General features: G+C 38.7%; 1 protein-coding gene across 1 annotated transcript; it reads left to right on the forward strand.

Moving 5' to 3' along the window:
• The first annotated feature begins 14,946 nt into the window (after window positions 1–14,946).
• On the forward strand, window positions 14,947–24,628 carry calm3a (calmodulin 3a (phosphorylase kinase, delta)). Its single transcript, XM_041234676.1, has 6 exons — window positions 14,947–15,052; window positions 17,998–18,028; window positions 20,085–20,228; window positions 22,562–22,668; window positions 23,367–23,502; window positions 24,526–24,628. The coding sequence occupies exons 1-6, from the start codon at window positions 15,050–15,052 to the stop codon at window positions 24,552–24,554; spliced, it is 450 nt and encodes a 149-aa protein (XP_041090610.1). The 5' UTR covers window positions 14,947–15,049; the 3' UTR covers window positions 24,555–24,628.
• The last annotated feature ends 609 nt before the right edge of the window (window positions 24,629–25,237 follow it).

A 25,237-nucleotide genomic window follows, 5' to 3' on the forward strand; every position in this document is an offset into this window, starting at 1 on the left:
GGACTACATTCTGTAGCGCTAAAGACTACATTTATCAGGACGACTCACTGCGCATGCTCGTCATTTAACGAACTACATTCTCTCGCGCTAAAAACTACATTTATCAGGACGACTCACTGCGCATGCTCGTCATTTTACGAACTACATTCTCTCGCGCTAAAGACTACATTTATCAGGAGGACTCACTGCGCATGCTCGTCATTTTATGAACTACATTCTCTAGCGCTAAAAACTACATTTATCAGGACGACTCACTGCGCATGCTCGTCATTTTATGAACTACATTCTCTACCGCTAAAAACTACATTTATCAGGACGACTCACTGCGCATGCTCGTCATTTTATGAACTACATTCTCTAGCGCTAAAAACTACATTTATCAGGTCGACTCACTGCGCATGCTCGTCATTTTATGAACTACATTCTCTACCGCTAAAAACTACATTTATTCAGGACGACTCACTGCGCATGCTCGTCATTTTATGAACTACATTCTCTAGCGCTAAAAACTACATTTATCAGGACGACTCACTGCGCATGCTCGTCATTTTATGAACTACATTCTCTAGCGGTAAAAACTACATTTATCAGGACGACTCACTGCGCATGCTCGTCATTTTATGAACTACATACTCTACCGCTAAAAACTACATTTTTCAGGACGACTCACTGCGCATGCTCGTCATTTTATGAACTACATTCTCTAGCGCTAAAAACTACATTTATTGTCCTGCGGAGTGACGCGATACGGCAGTACAATACTGATGTAAGGAGGGCGAATTTTTGGGTAATAGTCCTTGGCTGCGTCTGCGCATACTCGTCCTTTTATGAACTACATTCTCTAGCGCTAAAAACTACATTTATCAGGACGACTCACTGCGCATGCTCGTCATTTTATGAACTACATTCTCTAGCGCTAAAAACTACATTTTTCAGGACGACTCACTGCGCATGCTCGTCATTTTATGAACTACATTCTCTAGCGCTAAAAACTACATTTATCAGGACGACTCACTGCGCATGCTCGTCATTTTATGAACTAAAGAGAGCGGCGATTTTTGATGTAATAGTCCTGCGGGAGGGACGCGTACAGCGTAAAAACTGATGTACGAGATCGCGATTTTATGTACATAGTCCTGCTAGGTTACGCGTACGACATAAAATACTTGACTGTAAGCCTCGCGCTAAAAACTACATTTTTCAGGACGACTCACTGCGCATGCTCGTCATTTTATGAACTACATTCTCTAGCGCTAAAAACTACATTTATCAGGACGACTCACTGCGCATGCTCGTCATTTTATGAACTACATTCTCTAGCGCTAAAAACTACATTTATCAGGACGACCCACTGCGCATGCTCGTCATTTTATGAAATACATTCTCTTCCGCTAAAAACTACATTTATCAGGACGACTCACTGCGCATGCTCGTCATTTTATGAACTACATTCTCTACCGCTAAAAACTACATTTATCAGGACGACTCACTGCGCATGCTCGTCATTTTATGAACTACATTCTCTACCGCTAAAAACTACATTTATCAGGACGACTCACTGCGCATGCTCGTCATTTTATGAACTACATTCTCTACCGCTAAAAACTACATTTATCCACGACGACTCATCAGGACGACATCCTGCGCATGCTCGTCATTTTATGAACTACATTCTCTAACGCTAAAAACTACATTTATCAGAAAACGACTCACTGCGCATGCTCGTCATTTTATGAACTACATTCCTAGCGCTTAAAAACTACATTTATCGGGACGACTCACTGCGCGTGCTCGTGATTTTATGAATTACATTCTCTAGCGCTAAAAACTACATTTATCAGGACGACTCACTGCGCATGCTCGTCATTTTATGAACTACATTCCTAGCGCTAAAAACTACATTTATCTGGACGACTCACTGCGCATGCTCGTCAATTTATGAACTACATTCTCTCGCGCTAAAAACTACATTTATCAGGACGACTCACTGCGCATGCTCGTCATTTTATGAACTACATTCTCTCGCGCTAAAAACTACATTTATCAGGACGACTCACTGCGCATGCTCGTCATTTTATGAACTACAATCTCAAGCGCTAAAAACTACATTTATCAGGAAGACTCACTGCGCATGCTCGTCATTTTACGAACCACATTCTCTCGCGCTAAAAACTACATTTATCAGGACGACTCACTGCGCATGCTCGTCATTTTATGAACTACATTCTCTAGCGCTAAAAACTACATTTATCAGGACGACTCACTGCGCATGCTCGTCATTTTATGAACTACATTCTCTAGCGCTAAAAACTACATTTATCAGGACGACTCACTCCGCATGCTCGTCATTTTATGAACTACATTCTCTAGCGCTAAAAACTACATTTATCAGGACGACTCACTGCGCATGCTCGTCATTTTATGAACTACATTCTCTAGCGCTAAAAACTACATTTATCAGGACGACTCACTGCGCATGCTCGTCATTTTATGAACTACATTCTCTCGCGCTAAAAAACTACATTTATCAGGACGACTCATTGCGCGTGCGCGTCATTTTATGAACTACATTATCTAGCGCTAAAAACTACATTTATCAGGACGACTCACTGCGCATGCTCGTCATTTTATGAACTACATTCTCTAGCGCTAAAAACTACATTTATCAGGACGACTCACTGCGCATGCTCGTCAATTTATGAACTACATTCTCTCGCGCTAAAAACTACATTTATCAGGACGACTCACTGCGCATGCTCGTCATTTTATTAACTACATTCTCTAGCGCTATAAAAACTACATTTATCGGGACGACGCACTGCGCATGCTCGTCAATTTATGAACTACATTCTCCAGCGCTAAAAACTACATTTATCAGGACGACTCACTGCGCATGCTCGTCATTTTATGAACTACATTCTCTAGCGCTAAAAACTACATTTATCAGGACGACTCACTGCGCATGCTCGTCATTTTATGAACTACATTCTCTAGCGCTAAAAACTACATTTATCAGGACGACTCACTTCGCATGCTCGTCATTTTATGAACTACATTCTCTACCGCTAAAAACTACATTTATCAGGACGACTCACTGCGCATGCTCGTCATTTTATGAACTACATTCTCTAGCGCTAAAAACTACATTTATCAGGACGACTCACTGCGCATTGCTCGTCATTTTATGAACTACATTCTCTCCGCGCTAAAAACTACATTTATCAGGACGACTCACTGCGCATGCTCGTCATTTTACGAACTACATTCTCTCGCGCTAAAAACTACATTTATCAGGACGACTCACTGCGCTATGCTCGTCATTTTATGAACTACATTCTCTACGCGCTAAAAACTACATTTATCAGGACGAATCACTGCGCATGCTCGTCAATTTATGAACTACATTCTCTCGCGCTAAAAACTACATTTATCAGGACGTTCACTGCGCATGCTCGTCATTTTATGAACTACATTCTCTATCGCTAAAAACTACATTTATCAGGACGACTCACTGCGCATGCTCGTCATTTTATGAACTACATTCTCTAGCGGTAAAAACTACATTTATCAGGACGACTCACTGCGCATTCTCGTCATTTTATGAACTACATTCTCACAAAACCCCCCCAACCTAGCGCTAAAAACTACATTTTTCAGGACGACTCACTGCGCATGCTCGTCATTTTATGAACTACATTCTCTAGCGCTAAAAACTACATTTATCAGGACGACTCACTGCGCATGCTCGTCATTTTATGAACTACATTCTCCAGCGCTAAAAACTACATTTATCAGGACGACTCACTGTGCGCATGGCTCGTCATTTTATGAACTACATTCTCTCGCGCTAAAAACTACATTTATCGGGACGAACAATGCGCACTGCGAACTACATTCTCTGCGCTAAAAACTACATTTATCAGACGACTCACTGCGCATGCCCCCCCTCGTCATTTTATGAACTACATTCTCTAGCGCTAAAAACTACATTTATCGGGACGACTCACTGCGCATGCTCGTCATTTTATGAACTACATTCTCTCGCGCTAAAAACTACATTTATCAGGACGCCTCACTGCGCATGCTCGTCATTTTATGAACTACATTCTCTAGCGCTAAAAACTACATTTATCAGGACGACTCACTGCGCATGCTCGTCATTTTATGAACTACATTCTCTAGCGCTAAAAACTACATTTATCGGGACGACTCACTGCGCATGCTCGTCATTTATGAACTACATTCTCTCGCGCTAAAAACTACATTTATCAGGACGACTCACTGCGCATGCTCGTCATTTTATGAACTACATTCTCTAGCGCTAAAAACTACATTTATCGGGACGACTCACTGCGCATGCTCGTCATTTTACGAACTACATTCTCTCGCGCTAAAGACTACATTTATCAGGAGGACTCACTGCGCATGCTCGTCATTTTATGAACTACATTCCCTAGCGCTAAAAACTACATTTATCAGGACGACTCACTGCGCATGCTCGTCAATTTATGAACTACATTCTCTCGCGCTAAAAACTACATTTATCAGGACGACTCACTGCGCATGCTCGTCATTTTATTTTTGAACTACATTCTCTAGCGCTAAAAACTACATTTATCAGGACGACTCACGGCGCATGCTCGTCATTTTATGAACTACATTCTCTACCGCTAAAAACTACATTTTTCAGGACGACTCACTGCGCATGCTCGTCATTTTATGAACTACATTCTCTAGCGCTAAAAACTACATTTATCAGGACGACTCACTGCGCATGCTCGTCATTTTATGAACTACATTCTCTAGCGCTAAAAACTACATTTATCAGGACGACTCACTGCGCATGCTCGTCATTTTATGAACTACATTCTCTACCGCTAAAAACTACATTTATCAGGACGACTCACTGCGCATGCTCGTCAATTTATGAACTACATTCTCTAGCACACCCCCCCATGCACCCCCCTCCGCGCATATTTTTTCTGTAAATAGACCTTCTTATGACGCGTACGAGCAGTTAATACTTGAGTAAAGAGAGCGCCTAAAAACTACATTTATCTGGACGACTCACTGCGCATGCTCGTCATTTTATGAACTACATTCTCTAGCGCTAAAAACTACATTTATCAGGACGACTCACTGCGCATGCTCGTCATTTTATGAACTACATTCTCTAGCGCTAAAAACTACATTTATCAGGACGACTCACTGCGCATGCTCGTCATTTTATGAACTACATTCTCTACCGCTAAAAACTACATTTATCGGGACGACTCACTGCGCATGCTCGTCATTTTATGAACTACATTCTCTACCGCTAAAAACTACATTTATCAGGACGACTCACTGCGCATGCTCGTCATTTTATGAACTACATTCTCTACCGCTAAAAACTACATTTATCAGGACGACTCACTGCGCATGCTCGTCATTTTATGAACTACATTCTCTAGCGCTAAAAACTACATTTATCAGGACGACTCACTGCGCATGCTCGTCATTTTATGAACTACATTCTCTAGCGGTAAAAACTACATTTATCAGGACGACTCACTGCGCATGCTCGTCATTTTATGAACTACATTCTCTCGCGCTAAAAACTACATTTATCGGGACGACTCACTGCGCATGCTCGTCATTTTATGAACTACATTCTCTAGCGCTAAAAACTACATTTATCAGGACGACTCACTGCGCATGCTCGTCATTTTATGAACTACATTCTCTAGCGCTAAAAACTACATTTATCAGGACGACTCACTGCGCATGCTCGTCATTTTATGAACTACATTCTCTACCGCTAAAAACTACATTTATCAGGACGACTCACTGCGCATGCTCGTCATTTTATGAACTACATTCTCTAGCGCTAAAAACTACATTTATCAGGACGACTCACTGCGCATGCTCGTCATTTTATGAACTACATTCTCTAGCGCTAAAAACTACATTTATCAGGACGACTCACTGCGCATGCTCGTCATTTTATGAACTACATTCTCTCGCGCTAAAAACTACATTTATCAGGACGACTCACTGCGCACGCTCGTCATTTTATGAACTACATTCTCTACCGCTAAAAACTACATTTATCAGGACGACTCACTGCGCATGCTCGTCATTTTATGAACTACATTCTCTAGCGCTAAAAACTACATTTATCAGGACGACTCACTGCGCATGCTCGTCATTTTATGAACTACATTCTCTAGCGCTAAAAACTACATTTATCAGGACGACTCACTGCGCATGCTCGTCATTTTATGAACTACATTCTCTAGCGCTAAAAACTACATTTATCAGGACGACTCACTGCGCATGCTCGTCATTTTATGAACTACATTCTCTCGCGCTAAAAACTACATTTATCAGGACGACTCACTGCGCATGCTCGTCATTTTATGAACTACATTCTCTACCGCTAAAAACTACATTTATCAGGACGACTCACTGCGCATGCTCGTCATTTTATGAACTACATTCTCTAGCGCTAAAAACTACATTTATCAGGACGACTCACTGCGCATGCTCGTCATTTTATGAACTACATTCTCTACCGCTAAAAACTACATTTATCAGGACGACTCACTGCGCATGCTCGTCATTTTATGAACTACATTCTCTAGCGCTAAAAACTACATTTATCAGGACGACTCACTGCGCATGCTCGTCATTTTATGAACTACATTCTCTACCGCTAAAAACTACATTTATCAGGACGACTCACTGCGCATGCTCGTCATTTTATGAACTACATTCTCTAGCGCTAAAAACTACATTTATCAGGACGACTCACTGCGCATGCTCGTCATTTTATGAACTACATTCTCTAGCGCTAAAAACTACATTTATCAGGACGACTCACTGCGCATGCTCGTCATTTTATGAACTACATTCTCTAGCGCTAAAAACTACATTTATCAGGACGACTCACTGCGCATGCTCGTCATTTTATGAACTACATTCTCTCGCGCTAAAAACTACATTTATCAGGACGACTCAATGCGCATGCTCGTCATTTTATGAACTACATTCTCTCGCGCTAAAAACTACATTTATCAGGACGACTCACTGCGCATGCTCGTCATTTTATGAACTACATTCTCTAGCGCTAAAAACTACATTTATCAGGACGACTCACTGCGCATGCTCGTCATTTTATGAACTACATTCTCTAGCGCTAAAAACTACATTCGACTCACTGCGCATGCTAAAATGAACTACATTCTCTACCGCTAAAAACTACATGTATCAGGACGACTCACTGCGCATGCTCGTCATTTTATGAACTACATTCTCTAGCGGTAAAAACTACATTTATCAGGACGACTCACTGCGCATGCTCGTCATTTTATGAACTACATTCTCTAGCGCTAAAAACTACATTTATCAGGACGACTCACTGCGCATGCTCGTCATTTTATGAACTACATTCTCTAGCGCTAAAAACTACATTTATCAGGACGACTCACTGCGCATGCTCGTCATTTTATGAACTACATTCTCTAGCGCTAAAAACTACATTTATCAGGACGACTCACTGCGCATGCTCGTCATTTTATGAACTACATTCTCTAGCGCTAAAAACTACATTTATCGGGACGACTCACTGCGCTTGCTCGTCATTTTATGAACTACATTCTCTATCGCTAAAAACTACATTTATCAGGACGACTCACTGCGCATGCTCGTCATTTTATGAACTACATTCTCTAGCGCTAAAAACTACATTTATCAGGACGACTCAATGCGCATGCTCGTCATTTTATGAACTACATTCTCTCGCGCTAAAAACTACATTTATCAGGACGACTCACTGCGCATGCTCGTCATTTTATGAACTACATTCTCTAGCGCTAAAAACTACATTTATCAGGACGACTCACTGCGCATGCTCGTCATTTTATGAACTACATTCTCTACCGCTAAAAACTACATTTATCAGGACGACTCACTGCGCACGCTCGTCATTTTATGAACTACATTCTCTAGCGCTAAAAACTACATTTATCAGGACGACTCACTGCGCATGCTCGTCATTTTATGAACTACATTCTCTAGCGCTAAAAACTACATTTATCAGGACGACTCACTGCGCATGCTCGTCATTTTATGAACTACATTCTCTAGCGCTAAAAACTACATTTATCAGGACGACTCACTGCGCATGCTCGTCATTTTATGAACTACATTCTCTACCGCTAAAAACTACATTTATCGGGACGACTCACTGCGCATGCTCGTCATTTTATGAACTACATTCTCTAGCGCTAAAAACTACATTTATCAGGACGACTCACTGCGCATGCTCGTGATTTTATGAACTACATTCTCTAGCGCTAAAAACTACATTTATCAGGACGACTCACTGCGCATGCTCGTCATTTTATGAACTACATTCTCTAGCGCTAAAAACTACATTTATCGGGACGACTCACTGCGCATGCTCGTCATTTTATGAACTACATTCTCTACCGCTAAAAACTACATTTATCAGGACGCCTCACTGCGCATGCTCGTCATTTTATGAACTACATTCTCTAGCGCTAAAAACTACATTTATCAGGACGACTCACTGCGCATGCTCGTCATTTTATGAACTACATTCTCTAGCGCTAAAAACTACATTTTTCGGGACGACTCACTGCGCATGCTCGTCATTTTATGAACTACATTCTCTAGCGCTAAAAACTACATTTATCAGGACGACTCACTGCGCATGCTCGTCATTTTATGAACTACATTCTCTAGCGCTAAAAACTACATTTATCAGGACGACTCACTGCGCATGCTCGTCATTTTATGAACTACATTCTCTAGCGCTAAAAACTACATTTATCAGGACGACTCACTGCGCATGCTCGTCATTTTATGAACTACATTCTCTAGCGCTAAAAACTACATTTATCAGGACGACTCACTGCGCATGCTCGTCATTTTATGAACTACATTCTCTAGCGCTAAAAACTACATTTATCAGGACGACTCACTGCGCATGCTCGTCATTTTATGAACTACATTCTCTACCGCTAAAAACCACATTTATCAGGACGACTCACTGCGCATGCTCGTCATTTTATGAACTACATTCTCTCGCGCTAAAAACTACATTTATCAGGACGACTCACTGCGCATGCTCGTCATTTTATGAACTACATTCTCTAGCGCTAAAAACTACATTTATCAGGACGACTCACTGCGCATGCTCGTCATTTTATGAACTACATTCTCTACCGCTAAAAACTACATTTATCAGGACGACTCACTGCGCATGCTCGTCATTTTATGAACTACATTCTCTATCGCTAAAAACTACATTTATCGGGACGACTCACTGCGCATGCTCGTCATTTTATGAACTACATTCTCTAGCGCTAAAAACTACATTTATCAGGACGACTCACTGCGCATGCTCGTCATTTTATGAACTACATTCTCTACCGCTAAAAACTACATTTATCAGGACGACTCACTGCGCATGCTCGTCATTTTATGAACTACATTCTCTAGCGCTAAAAACTACATTTATCAGGACGACTCACTGCGCATGCTCGTCATTTTATGAACTACATTCTCTAGCGCTAAAAACTACATTTATCAGGACGACTCACTGCGCATGCTCGTCATTGTATGAACTACATTCTCTAGCGCTAAAAACTACATTTATCAGGACGACTCACTGCGCATGCTCGTCATTTTATGAACTACATTCTCTAGCGCTAAAAACTACATTTATCGGGACGACTCACTGCGCATGCTCGTCATTTTATGAACTACATTCTCTAGCGCTAAAAACTACATTTATCGGGACGACTCACTGCGCATGCTCGTCATTTTATGAACTACATTCTCTAGCGCTAAAAACTACATTTATCAGGACGACTCACTGCGCATGCTCGTCATTTTATGAACTACATTCTCTAGCGCTAAAAACTACATTTATCAGGACGACTCACTGCGCATGCTCGTCATTTTATGAACTACATTCTCTCGCGCTAAAAACTACATTTATCAGGACGACTCACTGCGCATGCTCGTCATTTTATGAACTACATTCTCTAGCGCTAAAAACTACATTTATCAGGACGACTCACTGCGCATGCTCGTCATTTTATGAACTACATTCTCTAGCGCTAAAAACTACATTTATCAGGACGACTCACTGCGCATGCTCGTCATTTTATGAACTACATTCTCTACCGCTAAAAACTACATTTATCAGGACGACTCACTGCGCATGCTCGTCATTTTATGAACTACATTCTCTAGCGCTAAAAACTACATTTATCAGGACGACTCACTGCGCATGCTCGTCATTTTATGAACTACATTCTCTAGCGCTAAAAACTACATTTATCAGGACGACTCACTGCGCATGCTCGTCATTTTATGAACTACATTCTCTAGCGCTAAAAACTACATTTATCAGGACGACTCACTGCGCATGCTCGTCATTTTATGAACTACATTCTCTACCGCTAAAAACTACATTTATCAGGACGACTCACTGCGCATGCTCGTCATTTTATGAACTACATTCTCTAGCGCTAAAAACTACATTTATCAGGACGACTCACTGCGCATGCTCGTCATTTTATGAACTACATTCTCTAGCGCTAAAAACTACATTTATCAGGACGACTCACTGCGCATGCTCGTCATTTTATGAACTACATTCTCTCGCGCTAAAAACTACATTTATCAGGACGCCTCACTGCGCATGCTCGTCATTTTATGAACTACATTCTCTACCGCTAAAAACTACATTTATCAGGACGACTCACTGCGCATGCTCGTCATTTTATGAACTACATTCTCTCGCGCTAAAAACTACATTTATCAGGACGACTCACTGCGCATGCTCGTCATTTTATGAACTACATTACTCAAAGAAACTACAAAATGATATCGCAAATTTCTACCAGAAGTTATAACAGCAGTAAAGTATTTCATGTTGGATTTCGAAATGTCATGTTTTTACATTTTTTGTCAGCTTTTCGTCAACCACAAAGCGTTATGTAATTCAATATTAACGTAACATTATTCAGCAGGTTTCGTTTGTTAATTCTATAAGCTGATGCAAATCTTTTGGCCACAGCTGTAGATTGATCTCAAATGTGGAGTTTTGAAAGAAGCAGATGTCATAGCAAAATGCTTTTTAGAAATATGAAATCTAGTACCAATTCTCCATGTCTTATTCTCAAAAAACTGTTGCCAGTTGCACTTCCTAGGTCTTCACCTGAGCAATGTCTTCTCGATCTGCCTGCTACTGGCTGAAAGCATGCCAATAGAGGAAGCAGCTGACTGGTTAATGAAAGCATGACTTGGAAACAGAGTTTTATTTTGAATACACAGACTTTTTAGGAGTTGTTTAAGATGCCTGATTAACACCCAGAGGTTTTCATTCAGGTAGATATATAAATAATATCAAATTGGACATCTTGGGGCGTTCCAATACATTTGCACTCTACTGTATTGCTGTAATCCGGAACTTGTTTGTAATGCCTAGAGATGTACTGCATATTAATACAGGACAAACCAAAATGTTATCAAGCTGACGTGTTGAACACTGAAGGGAAGCCTAACCTGGGAAGCCTCTGCTTGGTATTGTTGTTTGCTATAGAGTAACGAGGTGATGTAACCTAAAAACTTCTCTCTCCATAAGACCAATACAACTGCAACAAAGGGAAACAGACACTTGTTTTATGCCTGGATGTGACCAGCAGGCAACTCTCTCTGCAGTAATGCACAGTGTTCTTTAGACGTGCATGTATGCAGCCAGGTTCCCACAGAACACGCAAAAGTGCAGAACAGATGGCTGCCATGGTAACAGCTAGGCTGACTCTGTTTGCTTATTTTAATACTGTAATGTAACTCCAATAGAAACAGATTTGGCAAAAAAACAAGCTCTTTACAAATCTCCTGCTGAAGTCTTGCTGAGTCATAAAACCATACATTTGGTTAAAGTAACTCCCAGGCTTGTTTTGTCCAATCATAGTCCTGGAGAGCCACACCACTCCAGGTTTAATAGAGGCACATTATTAACGACTTTAGGGTCTGGGTGAAGTTTTAATTGGTTCAATAAAACTATTTAGGACAGGGTTAGAACAAAGTCCAGGACTGGAAGGGTTAACTTTGGCCACCCCTGCCGTAGGTGGACAACCCAAAGGCTTTTGATAACATCTTATAGAGATGTTATATGTATATAACAAAATAACATACAATTTGAGAGCTCTATCTTTCATGGAAAATGTGTTATTCTTTAATCTTTGTTATAAATGTTATAAATGCATGAACTAGCCTGAAGCAGTAACATGTAAAGCCCTAGTAACATTTTAAGAAGCTTGTCCTATTAAATTTGATTCCCTTAGTAGGGCCAAATGAGCTAAGAAGAGATAAGCCTTGATGGCCCAAATGGACTTCTTGTCCTCAGACCTCACTTACGCTCGTCTTCAGTTTCTACTCCACTGTACGGGAGCTGTAGACATGCTCTTACAACAACCTGAAGATGTGTGTCTTGCTTTGCTTGATGGGTCATCCATTTTTTTTCTCAGCCTGATCGGGTTAAGGAGTCAACATTTGCTTATGGATTGACCCCCCGAGCCAAAGCGAAATATATAGAAGATAAACAAAAGCTGACCACCTTTAATAACTTCAGAGACGTGCTGGCCAGCAAAGTGCATGCTACATGTGACAGGTGGTTCAGGTTTGTTGGCTAGCCCATTTACAGTTAGCTAGAAAAAAGGTGTATTCAATTCATTAACATTCTGAGCAAAGACACAGGTTAGACAGCTACTTCCAGACCTGTTTAATAGACCAATACATGGCAGAACTCCCCTCATTACCTAATTACCTAAATTCAATTACCTAAACCTAAATTCTTTACCTAAATTCAAGAACTTGTGTGTTTTCATGCAGTATGTGGCCAGGTTTTCACCAGCTCATGAATAGACTGCTGCTATGGTAACATGGAGGCTGGCTATGTTTGGGTAATTCAACACAGATAGACGTAAGTACCAACCAGGTAAAATTGGTATACATTACATACTAATTAAACTACCGTAAGCACCACTACAGGCTTAAAACACACGATTACATTACCAATCAAGTCCAGCGTACATTCTCTTCCCTATATGATTGTAAAATGGGACAAAAAGTTTTCTGTATTTAGTAAGGGGTATGGGTTATTCAAGTGACACTTGCAATGAACGGTGCAAATTTTAAGTGGCATCTTGTCTAATTTCATTATTGTTTTACCCCACACTAGTATGCTGGAGTAGTGCTGCTTGTGTTGTATAGTTAAGAGCTGACAGTGACACATGTATCAACTAGATCGTATGCCATATCCCCACAATGCCGCTCCATAAGGTTTGAAATACACTTACAGTACATGAAAGCGGCACGTCTTCAATCTGCAGTGTTTTATTATTTAAAAAAAAATCAACTAAAATGTGTTGGTATTAATATAAGTGAACATAATACACACATTCACAGATGTGTACAACAGCTGAGGACTTGTATGTTTTGTGAAAGTGAAATTTAGCAAGATTCAAAAGTAAATTGACTATATAACAGATTGTTGTATATTGTTTGCTTAGCAATTCCAAACATTATGCCAGCACCATCAAAAATAAATACTAAAATGTTTAACAAATTTCTGTTGTATATATATATATATATATATATATATATATATATAATATATATATATATATATATATGGGGTCTTCAGTATTACATATAAACATTGCAGAAATAAGCGAAGTATAGTTGTATTGCATTTTTGTTGTAATTAATGCACAAAATTATGTCATTATCAACCCAGTGTTTGGGGAGAAAAGGAAAAAAAAATGATTTACTTGCAAAGCTTGTATTTTAAAATTTGACAGAATAGTTGCTGTATTTGTAAGATAATAACATCTTAAAGGTTAATCCTCAAACTTTTATACAAATGTGGGAATAAAATTTAAAAGGGAGTTTTTAATTTTTTTACAGCAGATTTGGTCAAGTTTATTTTGAAATAAGTTAGTAATTTAGTAAAAGTTCAACACAGTGGCTCTCAATTTGCAAACGTAATGACATCACGACTTAGTTGAACACCTGGAGCACTTAATCTATCCACGTTGGTCAACAAGATTTGTATTATTATTAGTAGTAGTGTTATTATTATTTGCTTTTTCATTTTTTATATTTTCAACGCAAAAGTAAAGGCATTCTAACAATAAAACGTTCATAATGTTCCAACACCTATCATAAACCAAATCTATTTCCAACTGTAACGAAGTTAAAAAGTAATTCCCTCCCTCTAAACTGCAATGGTACGGCCCAATTTTGACGCATTGCAGGTAAGAAATGGCCAATTAGGAAGCTTCTTTCTTTTGCTCTGACACTTCTAAGCCAATAAGAACCAGTTTTGCATGTCAGCAGCTTAGAACGCAAACTCTGTCTGTGTAACCTTACGCCTTAAAAAAAATATATAATGACCACGTCCTAAACCGGCCACTAACTCTGCAAGCAGCTGACATACACCACCGGTGGCTTTCTTAAAATCACATTTAAACGGGATCAAGTCGAGAACTGTACAACTGTCGATAAGCAATATTGTTTTTGTTCAGCGGATAAATACAAACGTTGCCATAGAAAAAGTGATAAAGCCCTTCTCCGCTATAGTGATGGGCGGGGGGGGCGTGCACCGGGACCTTTCGCGCAACTTATAATATCCATTCGCCCAACTCGCAAATAGTGCACAGTCAGACTTCACTGCTGACCGAGTAACTCGTTCACTAAAATCATTAAAAAAAAACTTCTAATGCAGTTTGCAAAAAAAAAAAAAAAAGAAAGATTTAATGTCATAGGCGCTATGGTCGTTGAATGGATAGGTTCGTATCGGCGAATGACGTCATGTGGCGGAGCGATACAGTACAAATAAGGCCAGTTGGGGTGTAAGAAGCCGGCGGGTTTCCGAGGGAAATAGAAGCGGGGGAAGGCTGCCTTAAATATCTTCTAGTTTCGTTGATTCTTTGCTACCAAAGTTTACGACACCAATACAATGGTGAGTATATATTTGATAAAATCAAGGGAATCGTATTTTCATTTATTTATTTATTTATTTTTTAAAATCTCGACTTTTTCTTGAGGATCCACAAAGCCGGGTTTGCGCCAAAATGAGAGACGTTTTGTCGAGTAAGGAGGGGCGTGGGTAATAAATCTTCCTAATTCTTAAAACGGGTGTATTTTCTTGCGAGTTTAAATGTTATGTTTAAAAGCAACGTGACGTGTAATCAATTATATAGAATTGCGTTAAAAAAAAAAAAAAAAAAAAAATTGAAATGCAGTTTTATTTTTATTTTTTATTTTTTCCCCATCCCGTTTGCCACTGTCACACAGGGTGTCGGTAACGTCCTGATAATTGTCGTTGGTGAGAACCCGCGAGTTTGTGTTTTTTGTCGTGCAACAGCAGTTTTAGGTAAAGTTACTCCAGTTAATTTGGTTTGGAGGGAGTGGCGCAAAGGAGCTGCAGTTTACTACACGGAAACGGAAGAAGAAAGTGTGTTATAGTCGAAAGTACACGAATAGCGTATTTTCTCTTACGCCATTTAATGTAGGCTGTGAATGTGTTGGTTTTCAGGGATGGTTTAAGCTGAATATATATTTCGCTGTACATGGAGACACAGTTTTGTGTGTGTCTTCTCTATATCCGTATTTGTCAAAAATCTCATCGATGAGTGAAGGTTTTGGTGTCCGGATTTCAGTGCAAGCCCCGAAAGGGTGGTTTAGGGGTGTGATGGTAAAAATGTCTAACCCATGCATGCAAACTGGGTCGGGTGAATGAAATATGGTTTTAAATATAAAATGTCATGCGGAGCAGCAGTATGAGTGTCGGCGATGAATTATGTATTCTTTTTATGAAAGAGCAGGTGTATAATCAGAAGTTTACCCATTTTTGTGCCTTTGCTGCATTCTGTCATTTTTTTTTTATATGTAGTTTTAATTTAAGCAGGATCATCACACTGCACGGTTAATGTAATACATTAGGGCTTCTGTAACATAATAAACACATTGTATGTTAAGAGATGTAGCCTATTGGTTTGCAACAGATATATATATATAATGTATCAGATGTGTGGTTTGTGTCGTTAGCAAGATGCAGTTTAGCACCAGATTAGAAATGAAATGTCAGAGTCTATAGTTCTGCACCACAGATCACTGTACTGCAGCATGTTCGTGAATGACCCCCCCCCCCCTCCGCATTGAACCAAATCTGCAGCACTCTCGAAACTGCAGTGCAAGCTCAAATCAGAAAAGGAGGTTCTTTTCCAGAATTGAGTCATTGACCAGCAGCTTTTATTTTGTATAAGATTCCACCCCACAGGAGAACATGGGTTATATGCATTTTATAAATGTAGAAATACATGCGTTAGTGCTGGCTTCAACATGAAGCTCAATGATGATTTATTATTATTACATTTTATGAGCCTGTGTGATGCCTCATCTTTTCTGGAAGATGTTAAACTGCATTGCAGTTTGAACTTAAATGACCCACTGAAGGAATGATTTGATGGCAAAACTGGTTATGCTTGTGGCAGATTAGCCAAATGTCATAATTCCTGTTAAAACATCCCATTTAAGAAGTTAAACATGCTTTCAGTATTGTAGCTGTCATAATTTCTTACCTCATAGGCAGCACAATCAATGTTATTTTTCTTATATGGCCTGGGTCTGAAATAAAACTGGCAGTATTAATTTGAGAATGGAATGCTTCTGCAAATACATTAAAGTGAAGCCCTATGGCTTATCGATGTTGTGCTTTAAATATAGCATATACAGCAGGTTTATGGGATGTAAATTATTTTTCTACCATGCTAAAACAAAGCAGACATTTATTTGCAATGTGTGTTGCAAAACTGATATCTGTTTTGTATGCTCTAAAATACTGCTTTCCATATAGCTAGTGTCAGAGAAGCTAAGACCATGCTTGTGGTTGTCATTGGCAACTACCAATGTAGTATGTTTGGCCAGAATCCTGCTGTCTAAGTCACATTTCTATAATGCAAGTGCTATGAATCTCAGTTCATTTGCTTTTCCAAGGACTGGCTTGAGAGCAAGCCTCTGGACCCTTGGGGCCTTAACATAAGTGTACACTTCAGTAACTTTTATTTTTTTTCCCCTCCCCTTCAGAACATTTTAATGCCAGCATTTCATTCATGTGCATTTAGATGTTTTACTGGATTACCTTTACCTAGGAATGTTTGCCATTGGATAACAGTGGGGATGTTTATGCAAGTAAATTTGAGCTAAATAAACATTAATATTCCAGAAATCTTTGTTTTAATGGGTAGGTTTTTTTTTTCCATACCAAACACTATGCATACATTTACCATTTTAAATTTCAGACATTCTAGCTAAGTTGAACAAACTGCATGTACTTTGGCGTAAACGCTGCTAAAATTCTGCTTGTCAAATACAAAGGGGGATTTAAGAAACAAAACAGGGAAATTATAATTCTATTGCAAAAACATGGTAATTTTGTGAATACTTTGTATAAGAAAACAGATACAAGTGCATTCTGTAACTAAACATATCTGTAACTGGTCTATTCTACTTTACTTGTGTTTGGAGCACACTCTCCTCCATTGATATAGGATATGCAAACTTGGTGCAACACATGTTGTGGTGTTTTTTTTTTTTTTTTAAAAAAAAAAGGTATATAGCCAAAAGTTCCCAAAACAAATTTTCTTGATTAGTTTAAAAATTCATAAGTGATTTCCGGAGACCTTAATGTTGCTGTACATGGAATGGACCAATTAATTCACCAGTACAAGCTAAACATTCTATAAATGCGTATTTTAAATAATTTTAAAGTCTATTGAAACATTTGATAGTTTTATTTTACAACAATACATTTAATTTGTCCAAAGTGGTGCAAAGGTATTGCAGTGTGGTGTGTGAGTTGAGGTTGCTCCTTACCAATCCTTTTATTCTTGTTTCTCCCAATAGGCTGACCAACTCACCGAAGAACAGATCGCAGGTAAGATTTCCATGTGTTTTTTTTTGTTTTTCTTGTGTCCTCGGAGGAAATTTAGTCTTGAAATAAATCCCCTTGAGCAGTTTAATTATGGTCATTAAACGTGTGCAGTGAATCTGCAGTCCCAGAGTTTCCTACCCATGCCCTTAAGTTTGGGGTGTTTCTGTGCAGGGCAGGTTTTAAGTTCGACACAATTTTCCCACTGCAGTACAACGTTGCATATGCGACCCCCCTGTGGACTTGGGTATAGACGGATTTGTGAAAGTCGGATTGCGAACATCTATCGGAAAGTACATCCATAAATTGTCAGTGAACAGAAACAAGCAAACTGCTTTAAAAGTAAACAAACAAACAAGATTAATTAGGCTACAAATAGTGTTACTATGCAGTTTGTTATAAGCAATCTCCACGCAAAGCTCTATATATATATATATATATATATATATATATATATATATATATATATATATATATATATATATATATATATAGTGTGTATATGTATGTATGTATGTATATATGTATATGTATGTGTGTGTGTATATATATATATATATATATATATATAGGTTGGTATATATATATATACATATATGTTATATATATATATATATATATATATAAATAATGTGTGTGTTAATGTACAATAACCTGCAGCTGATGGCTTCTTTAACTCGAAGTCTCTTCTTCCCTATTTCTGCTTTCTTAATATCTATGTCAGGGTACTTTTGAGCTCTTTCTTGATATTGCCAGCAGCTGATAAGCAACTTGGTTTAAATATTGCTTTGGCTATTTTAAACAAATGGCCAGTAAACATTGTGTTTTATGAAGTTTGCTTTAAGTCAAATGCATTTAAAAGCTACAACAACACTGCCAATATCAGCAAGCGTGCGCTCAATCGTAAATGCACTGCACAAGAAAAAGCTTTCTCGACTGGTGTATTGAAACATCAGTGCAACACGCAGCTGGATGGCATGCACACAACCCGCCTCTCTTAAAGGGCAACGTACCAAAAGGCTGATTGCTAGAATGCTTTCTTTCTTGTTTGCATTGCGGAAGCTGCCTTTGCTGCCAATGTCATTACTCTTGTAGCATGCTTTTAATATTTATTTATTTAGTGCGATGGTCAGATATGCGACGTTCCACTGTAGTAATGAAGTTTGACATTACTGGATATAAAATAGAATTACTAACAGTCCAGTCTTAAGTTACAACACTGCAACATTGGATGAAATTGTTTGTGATAGTTGTTTGTTACCCAGATGACTGATTACTGTGAAATGTACCCTTGTTTTGTAACATTGGGCACTAGTGCGTTTCCTATTTATTTTCCACTTGTGCCCAAGAAGGCAATATTATGGTGTTTTCCAGGGTCTGTTTATGAATAATGAAATGATTAATTAGCAAAGGCAGTAGGAGTCGGATTCATGGAATTTGTCATTGCTCGGTTCTGGGAATGCGTTTCCCTCAAGCAGACTCTAGGCATCACTGTAGCACAGATTATAAGCTTGCCAGTGTGTCCAGAGAGATGTTGCTGGGAACACGACAAAGAAAACTGCATACAGACTTTGTGTCTTAGTAATGGATGTACATTTCATGAGTTTCCAACCGCACCAGTATATAACCACTCCTTGAAAGCAGAACCAAAAGCAGCAAGTTAAAACTGGAATCTAACAAGATTCTGATGTGACATTCCTTTGCAAGTATAAAAAATGACTTTAGACAAGTAGGTTTGTCAAGACTTGCAGAGGAGTGGTCTGGTGGAACTATGTATGTAGCTAGTGTGGTGAAAACACAAAACTCAATGTAAACCTGGTGCTTCAGTAAGGTTTTCAGTTTCTTTGGGCAGCACACATGTTCAGACTTGATCTATATCTTCTGTGAACACCCTTCTATTGGCAAAAAGAGTAAGTGTTCATAAACGAAGAAAGACCCTCCGTGGACAAGAACCAGTTTAAAACTAGTAAAGGCTAACCCTTTGAATGGCCTCCTGTTTTTTTTTTTTTTCTACACGCTTATACATGTTTTAAGTGAAATTAATTGATCTCTTCCTTTGCAGAGTTCAAAGAGGCTTTCTCCCTGTTTGATAAGGATGGCGATGGCACCATCACCACAAAAGAATTGGGCACTGTAATGAGATCATTGGGACAGAACCCCACTGAGGCAGAGCTCCAGGATATGATCAATGAGGTGGATGCTGATGGTATGTATAAGACATGGGTCATTGTAACCAGGGTCCTTTGTCATTTTGATTTGAATGTGTTATTTGCTTCGTATTTCCTGTATAATCTGGCTTCCTTACTGTAGCTTATTGGGTGATGGTGATCAAATTCTACCAAGATACTTCACATATGAAAATCAACCATTTGAAAAGTGTGTCACCCAAGACCTATTTTTTATATTAAGTATTCACATAAAATGTTAGGTGAAGCATTGTGAAGTGCTGTCATCACACCTACCAGTATGGCACACTTGAATGCTGTGTGTAGATAACAGCAGTTTATCCAACAACTGCTGCAAAGACTTTAGAATTAAGTGTTTCTTCACTCCATACCAATGTATTATACAATTGGACAAAATGTGGAAGGAAGAAAATGTATTATGTCCATGTTCTATGTAATTAGACACAATTTTCCCAAACACTGTATTGTGTATCATGGCCATTTGAAGATTAAGAGCATTTTATTTTTTTTGTTGCCCTGTGAGGTCTGTACATAGTGTCATTTGACAGTTCACTAAACCTGTGTCTGCCTTCAAAGAAGTAAGTTTTGAAGCATGTGGAGACACATTTTCTGTTTGCCCCAGAGCCAGTTTGCTTCAAAAGGGTTACCTAGTAAGGTAGCATAGGGTTCATTTCAGAGATCTCTGGAGTTTTACAGGGTGCTGGCAAAGAGAGAAATTGACCAAGTTTCAACTTCACTGGTCATCGGGGAATGATGGGCTGATAAATATAGCGCTTTCTCATTTTATCATAATCACTACATTAGTCTTCAAAGTGCAGGCAGCTGTCTCTAAATGTAAGATACCGAAAGGTCAGAATCTCTGGTTTTGAAGTGTTTTCAGAGTTGAGATTGACAGTGTTGAAAGCTTGAATTCGCTAGCCAGGAATTCAAAGGTGGTTTTAAACCCCCGAAGGTTCGTCAAGTTGCATTTACGCACTGGTTTATTGTTTTTTTTTTCAGTTAACAGAAACAGGTTGACAATGTTTGAAAACTATAAATATCACTTGCATGCAAGATTCGGTCTTTTGATTTGTATAATGCGTGTTGCGTAAACAAGTTGTTGCATTAAGATCCACTACCAAATCGGTAAATCATGCTTTATTTTTAAGCGCTGTTTTTTTATTAACTATTACCAAATTGCTAATAAACATGTTAATGTACATTATTTTCTGTTAACTGTTTATTAATCTAAAATAGGCCAGCTAAACCACCAGAGCCCTATGGATGATCAATATCTCGTCGATCGTACGCTTGAAATTGATTCAAATTGTTACTATAGTAATGTTTAGCAAATTTTAAATCTGGTTTTCATTAACCCTAACCAGTTGTGTTATGTAGCAACTATATGGCGACGCTGCTGTCTGTGGAGCAGGGTATAGTATGCCAGAGCACTGGGATGGTACCTATAGCGGTTACAATGCTTCAGTAAAATATGTTATAAATACTTAGTGTGTAAGAAGTGCAATGGTAGAATGTACAAAATGTACGCTTACAAGGCACTTGTTATGTGTGTGGGTAACTGCTGTTATGCAAGACAGATATAGGAGTTTATTAACACTCAAAACAAAGTAAAGAGACAGGTCATGTGCAGCTATCAGTGATGGTAATGCATAGAGGAGACTAGGCAAAATAAAACACAGTACAGGGTTGCATAGCTGTAGTTCCTGCAGAGCGTACTCTCTCCTCCTGCGTGTATGCAGCGCCACTCTGTAGCATGACAGTGCAGTCGCCCAGAACGATCTCCACCAGTTGTTTTTATGCTGACTGACCCACTCGGTCGTGACCCGCCCACCCACTGATTGAGGACGGGCACAGCCAATCACTCGCCCTTCCTCTCAACCAAATCTAACAGGCAGCAAGTCTCAATTGAGCGTCTATCTGTAAAGAATAATTAATTAAACTAAAGAACTCCAAAAAGCACACAAAACAAACCCATTTTCAAATGTGCATGGCTATTGCCATGCTACAACACTGATCCATTTTAATTTCAAAAACTGAGCACAGTCATTTTTATTTAAATTCTAAAAACATAATTACTGTTCTGTTTAATGCATTTAAAATACATGTGAATGTTTGTTTGATTCCATGTATATGGATTACCTGGAAACAGGATTTTCAATCAAACAAGTAGCTATGGAGCCATCAGTAAATTATGCACATGAGAACAACTGAGGGTTCGAACCTCCCTTCGTTGCTGCCCTACAGTGGTGGGTGTTTACTGTATAGTTCAGTCCTGAAAGTGTTCCTTAAACAATGTTAAATAATAAATTTTCTAAAAGGAAACTAATTGAGGGGGTTTTAATTTGTGATACAGGCAATGGTACAATCGACTTTCCAGAATTCCTCACCATGATGGCACGGAAGATGAAAGACACAGACAGTGAGGAGGAGATCAGAGAAGCCTTCAGAGTATTTGATAAGGTATGAGCCAATCACAGCGCCCCTCCAGATAGCTTTTATGTGAAATGTGATTTTTTTTTTAAAATATGGCCACATGCTACTGACATCTGATAAAGTGTTGATGAAAAATCCTCAGTTAGTGTTTTTAAATGTACAGTAATGTGATTATTCAAAGTACAGGAGCTTGTGGTTTTAATCAATCTTTATTTTATATAGCGCCTTTCATAGTGGACCACCATCACAAAGCGCTTTACAAGATACAGTAACAACAAAATCCATAATGCTTTAAATATGGAGAAATGCATAATACATGATATACAATTCAAATACATAGCACATTAATAAAATAGTACATTAAATACAGTGGAAAGTGCATAATATAACATGCTTTGCAGTTGAGCAGATGCAAATTCAGATGGGGGGGGGGGGGGGTAACCTTTTGAGATGGATTGTAATGAACGTGCTGGAAGAATAGTACTGTTTATTTTATTAGTCTTGCCTTTTCTCCAAAATATAGGTTCTTTTTGTGTCGCTCCAGAAATAGTTTGGCAGCTATGGCAACTGTTGACAGTAGTTAGAGCTGTAATGATCTTTCACTCCTACCTAAGGTTTTTATTAGAGTAGCTAGTAGAGCTAAAATCTTAACTTTTAGAGTGGGGAGGTTTTCTGTTGCGCAGAATGAGCTGTGTGTGTCATGCTCTTATGCCTCTGCTGTACAGGATGGCAATGGTTACATCAGTGCGGCAGAGTTGCGTCACGTTATGACAAACCTGGGGGAGAAGCTGACAGATGAGGAGGTGGATGAGATGATCAGGGAGGCAGACATCGATGGCGATGGACAGGTCAATTACGAAGGTGAGCATTTAAAGGGGTGTGTCTACACTGGAGCTAGACTGCTGTGACAGAGACTACTTGAGGGTTTGGGATATGCCGTTGTTTTAGTGCTGGTTCCAAATCCTCTTAAATCCTCTCTATTTTTATCTACAGTTTTTTTTTGTTGAGTATTGACAAAGTTTAGTTCCCTTTTTTTAGGTTAGGTCTGGTCGAACCCACTCAAGAAAATTGAGGAGAACTAGGTTGTGCAAGGTTCCCATTATTTCTTTAGTGATGTGAACTGGCCTGCTTGCATACATTTAGGAAAACGTTCCGAAGGAATAAAAATTAGTATTTTACAGAAATGCGATTGATAAATCTAGGACAACTTCACCAGCTGATTTTTAATACGGTAAACAAAACAGGATGGGGGACGGACGGACGGACGAAATAATAAAGGGATCTATTAGTGAACGTCTAAGTGTTTGAATACATTTTTGCTTCTCGAATTGTGATGAAACATAAGTTATTGATATAGATATGTATAGTGGAATCCCACATGCCTGTCGCTCTGCATTTTTTATATGTACAGCTATGGGTAGAGGAATGGGTATCGGAGGGGGGGGGGGGGGTCAATCATGCAAACTAAGCAAAGTGGAATTAAGTGTAAAGGCTGCATGGAGGAATCTAAAGGAAAACTCGATCCATCACCGCTTCTTTGAGTCCATGCATGAGAGAATTAAGGAAGTCTTAAAACAGAATGGGAATGCATTGCAACTGCTATTCTGGCTTGCTGGTAGACCTTTTCGGTGATATTTTGTAGTAGTTTTGACTTGCATGGTGAATGAAAGATCTAAATATTCTTGACATTTATTTTTAAATTGTCTCAATCCTAAAATTCTAGGGTGATGCAAAATGTTTAGCCAAAGCTGTGTATGCAGTGGATGTAGTAGTGAACTTTGATTCCAGTCATATGGAGAATGTCTGTTATACTTCTAAGAATTAGCTGCTCATAATGAAATTAGGGTAGGTTGTAATGACTTTTGTTCTCTCTTTGTTTTTCAGAGTTTGTGCAAATGATGACTGCAAAGTGAAGCACTTTTTACATTGCCTGTTCTCCTTTTGATCACTCTGTCTAAAAATAAATAAAATAAATACAAAAAAAAAACTTTTACTCTTTTAAAATCTGTAGTCTGGTTCTAATTAAAAAAACAAAAAAAATACAAACTTTAGTAAAGGGGGGGGAAAAAAAAAATATCTGCATGAGCTCTCTAAAGAAGCCCGATTCCCAAAGCGACCCTTTGAAAAATAAGTATTGACAGAAACCATGACGGAGACCGTTTTTTTAGTTCATTGAACCAAGGCCAGCTTACCATCCAGAACGTTTCTGTTTTGTAACAATTAACCGGGCAGCTAGCAAGACAACTATAACAGTTTATAAAGAAATTCTCACCCTTGCATGCTCTTAAGGCGGTTCTGTATTGTTACAGTGGAAGCAGCCTTTTGCTGAGGCTTATGGAGTCCTTGGTTTGTGTAAAGATGGTGGGTATATATATATATATATATATATATATATATATATATATATATATATATATATATATATATATATATATATATATATATATATAATATATATATTATTACTTATATAATATATATATATATATATAATAATTATGATACAATATACTCGAAACTAAACTTGATTGATGTTTGAGCGCATTGTGAGGTCATATGGGTAATATGACGGGGCTGCACTGAAACTGTAAAGCAG

Source organism: Polyodon spathula, chromosome 35 (assembly GCF_017654505.1).
Source record: "Polyodon spathula isolate WHYD16114869_AA chromosome 35, ASM1765450v1, whole genome shotgun sequence".
Lineage (NCBI taxonomy): Eukaryota > Metazoa > Chordata > Actinopteri > Acipenseriformes > Polyodontidae > Polyodon > Polyodon spathula.

Bases quoted from the DNA above. Each gene is read 5' to 3' on its own strand.
- calm3a (XM_041234676.1), top strand. The intron at 18,029-20,084 runs GTAAGATTTCCA...CTTCCTTTGCAG, and splicing joins CACCGAAGAACAGATCGCAG to AGTTCAAAGAGGCTTTCTCC. The intron at 23,503-24,525 runs GTGAGCATTTAA...TTTGTTTTTCAG, and splicing joins TGGACAGGTCAATTACGAAG to AGTTTGTGCAAATGATGACT.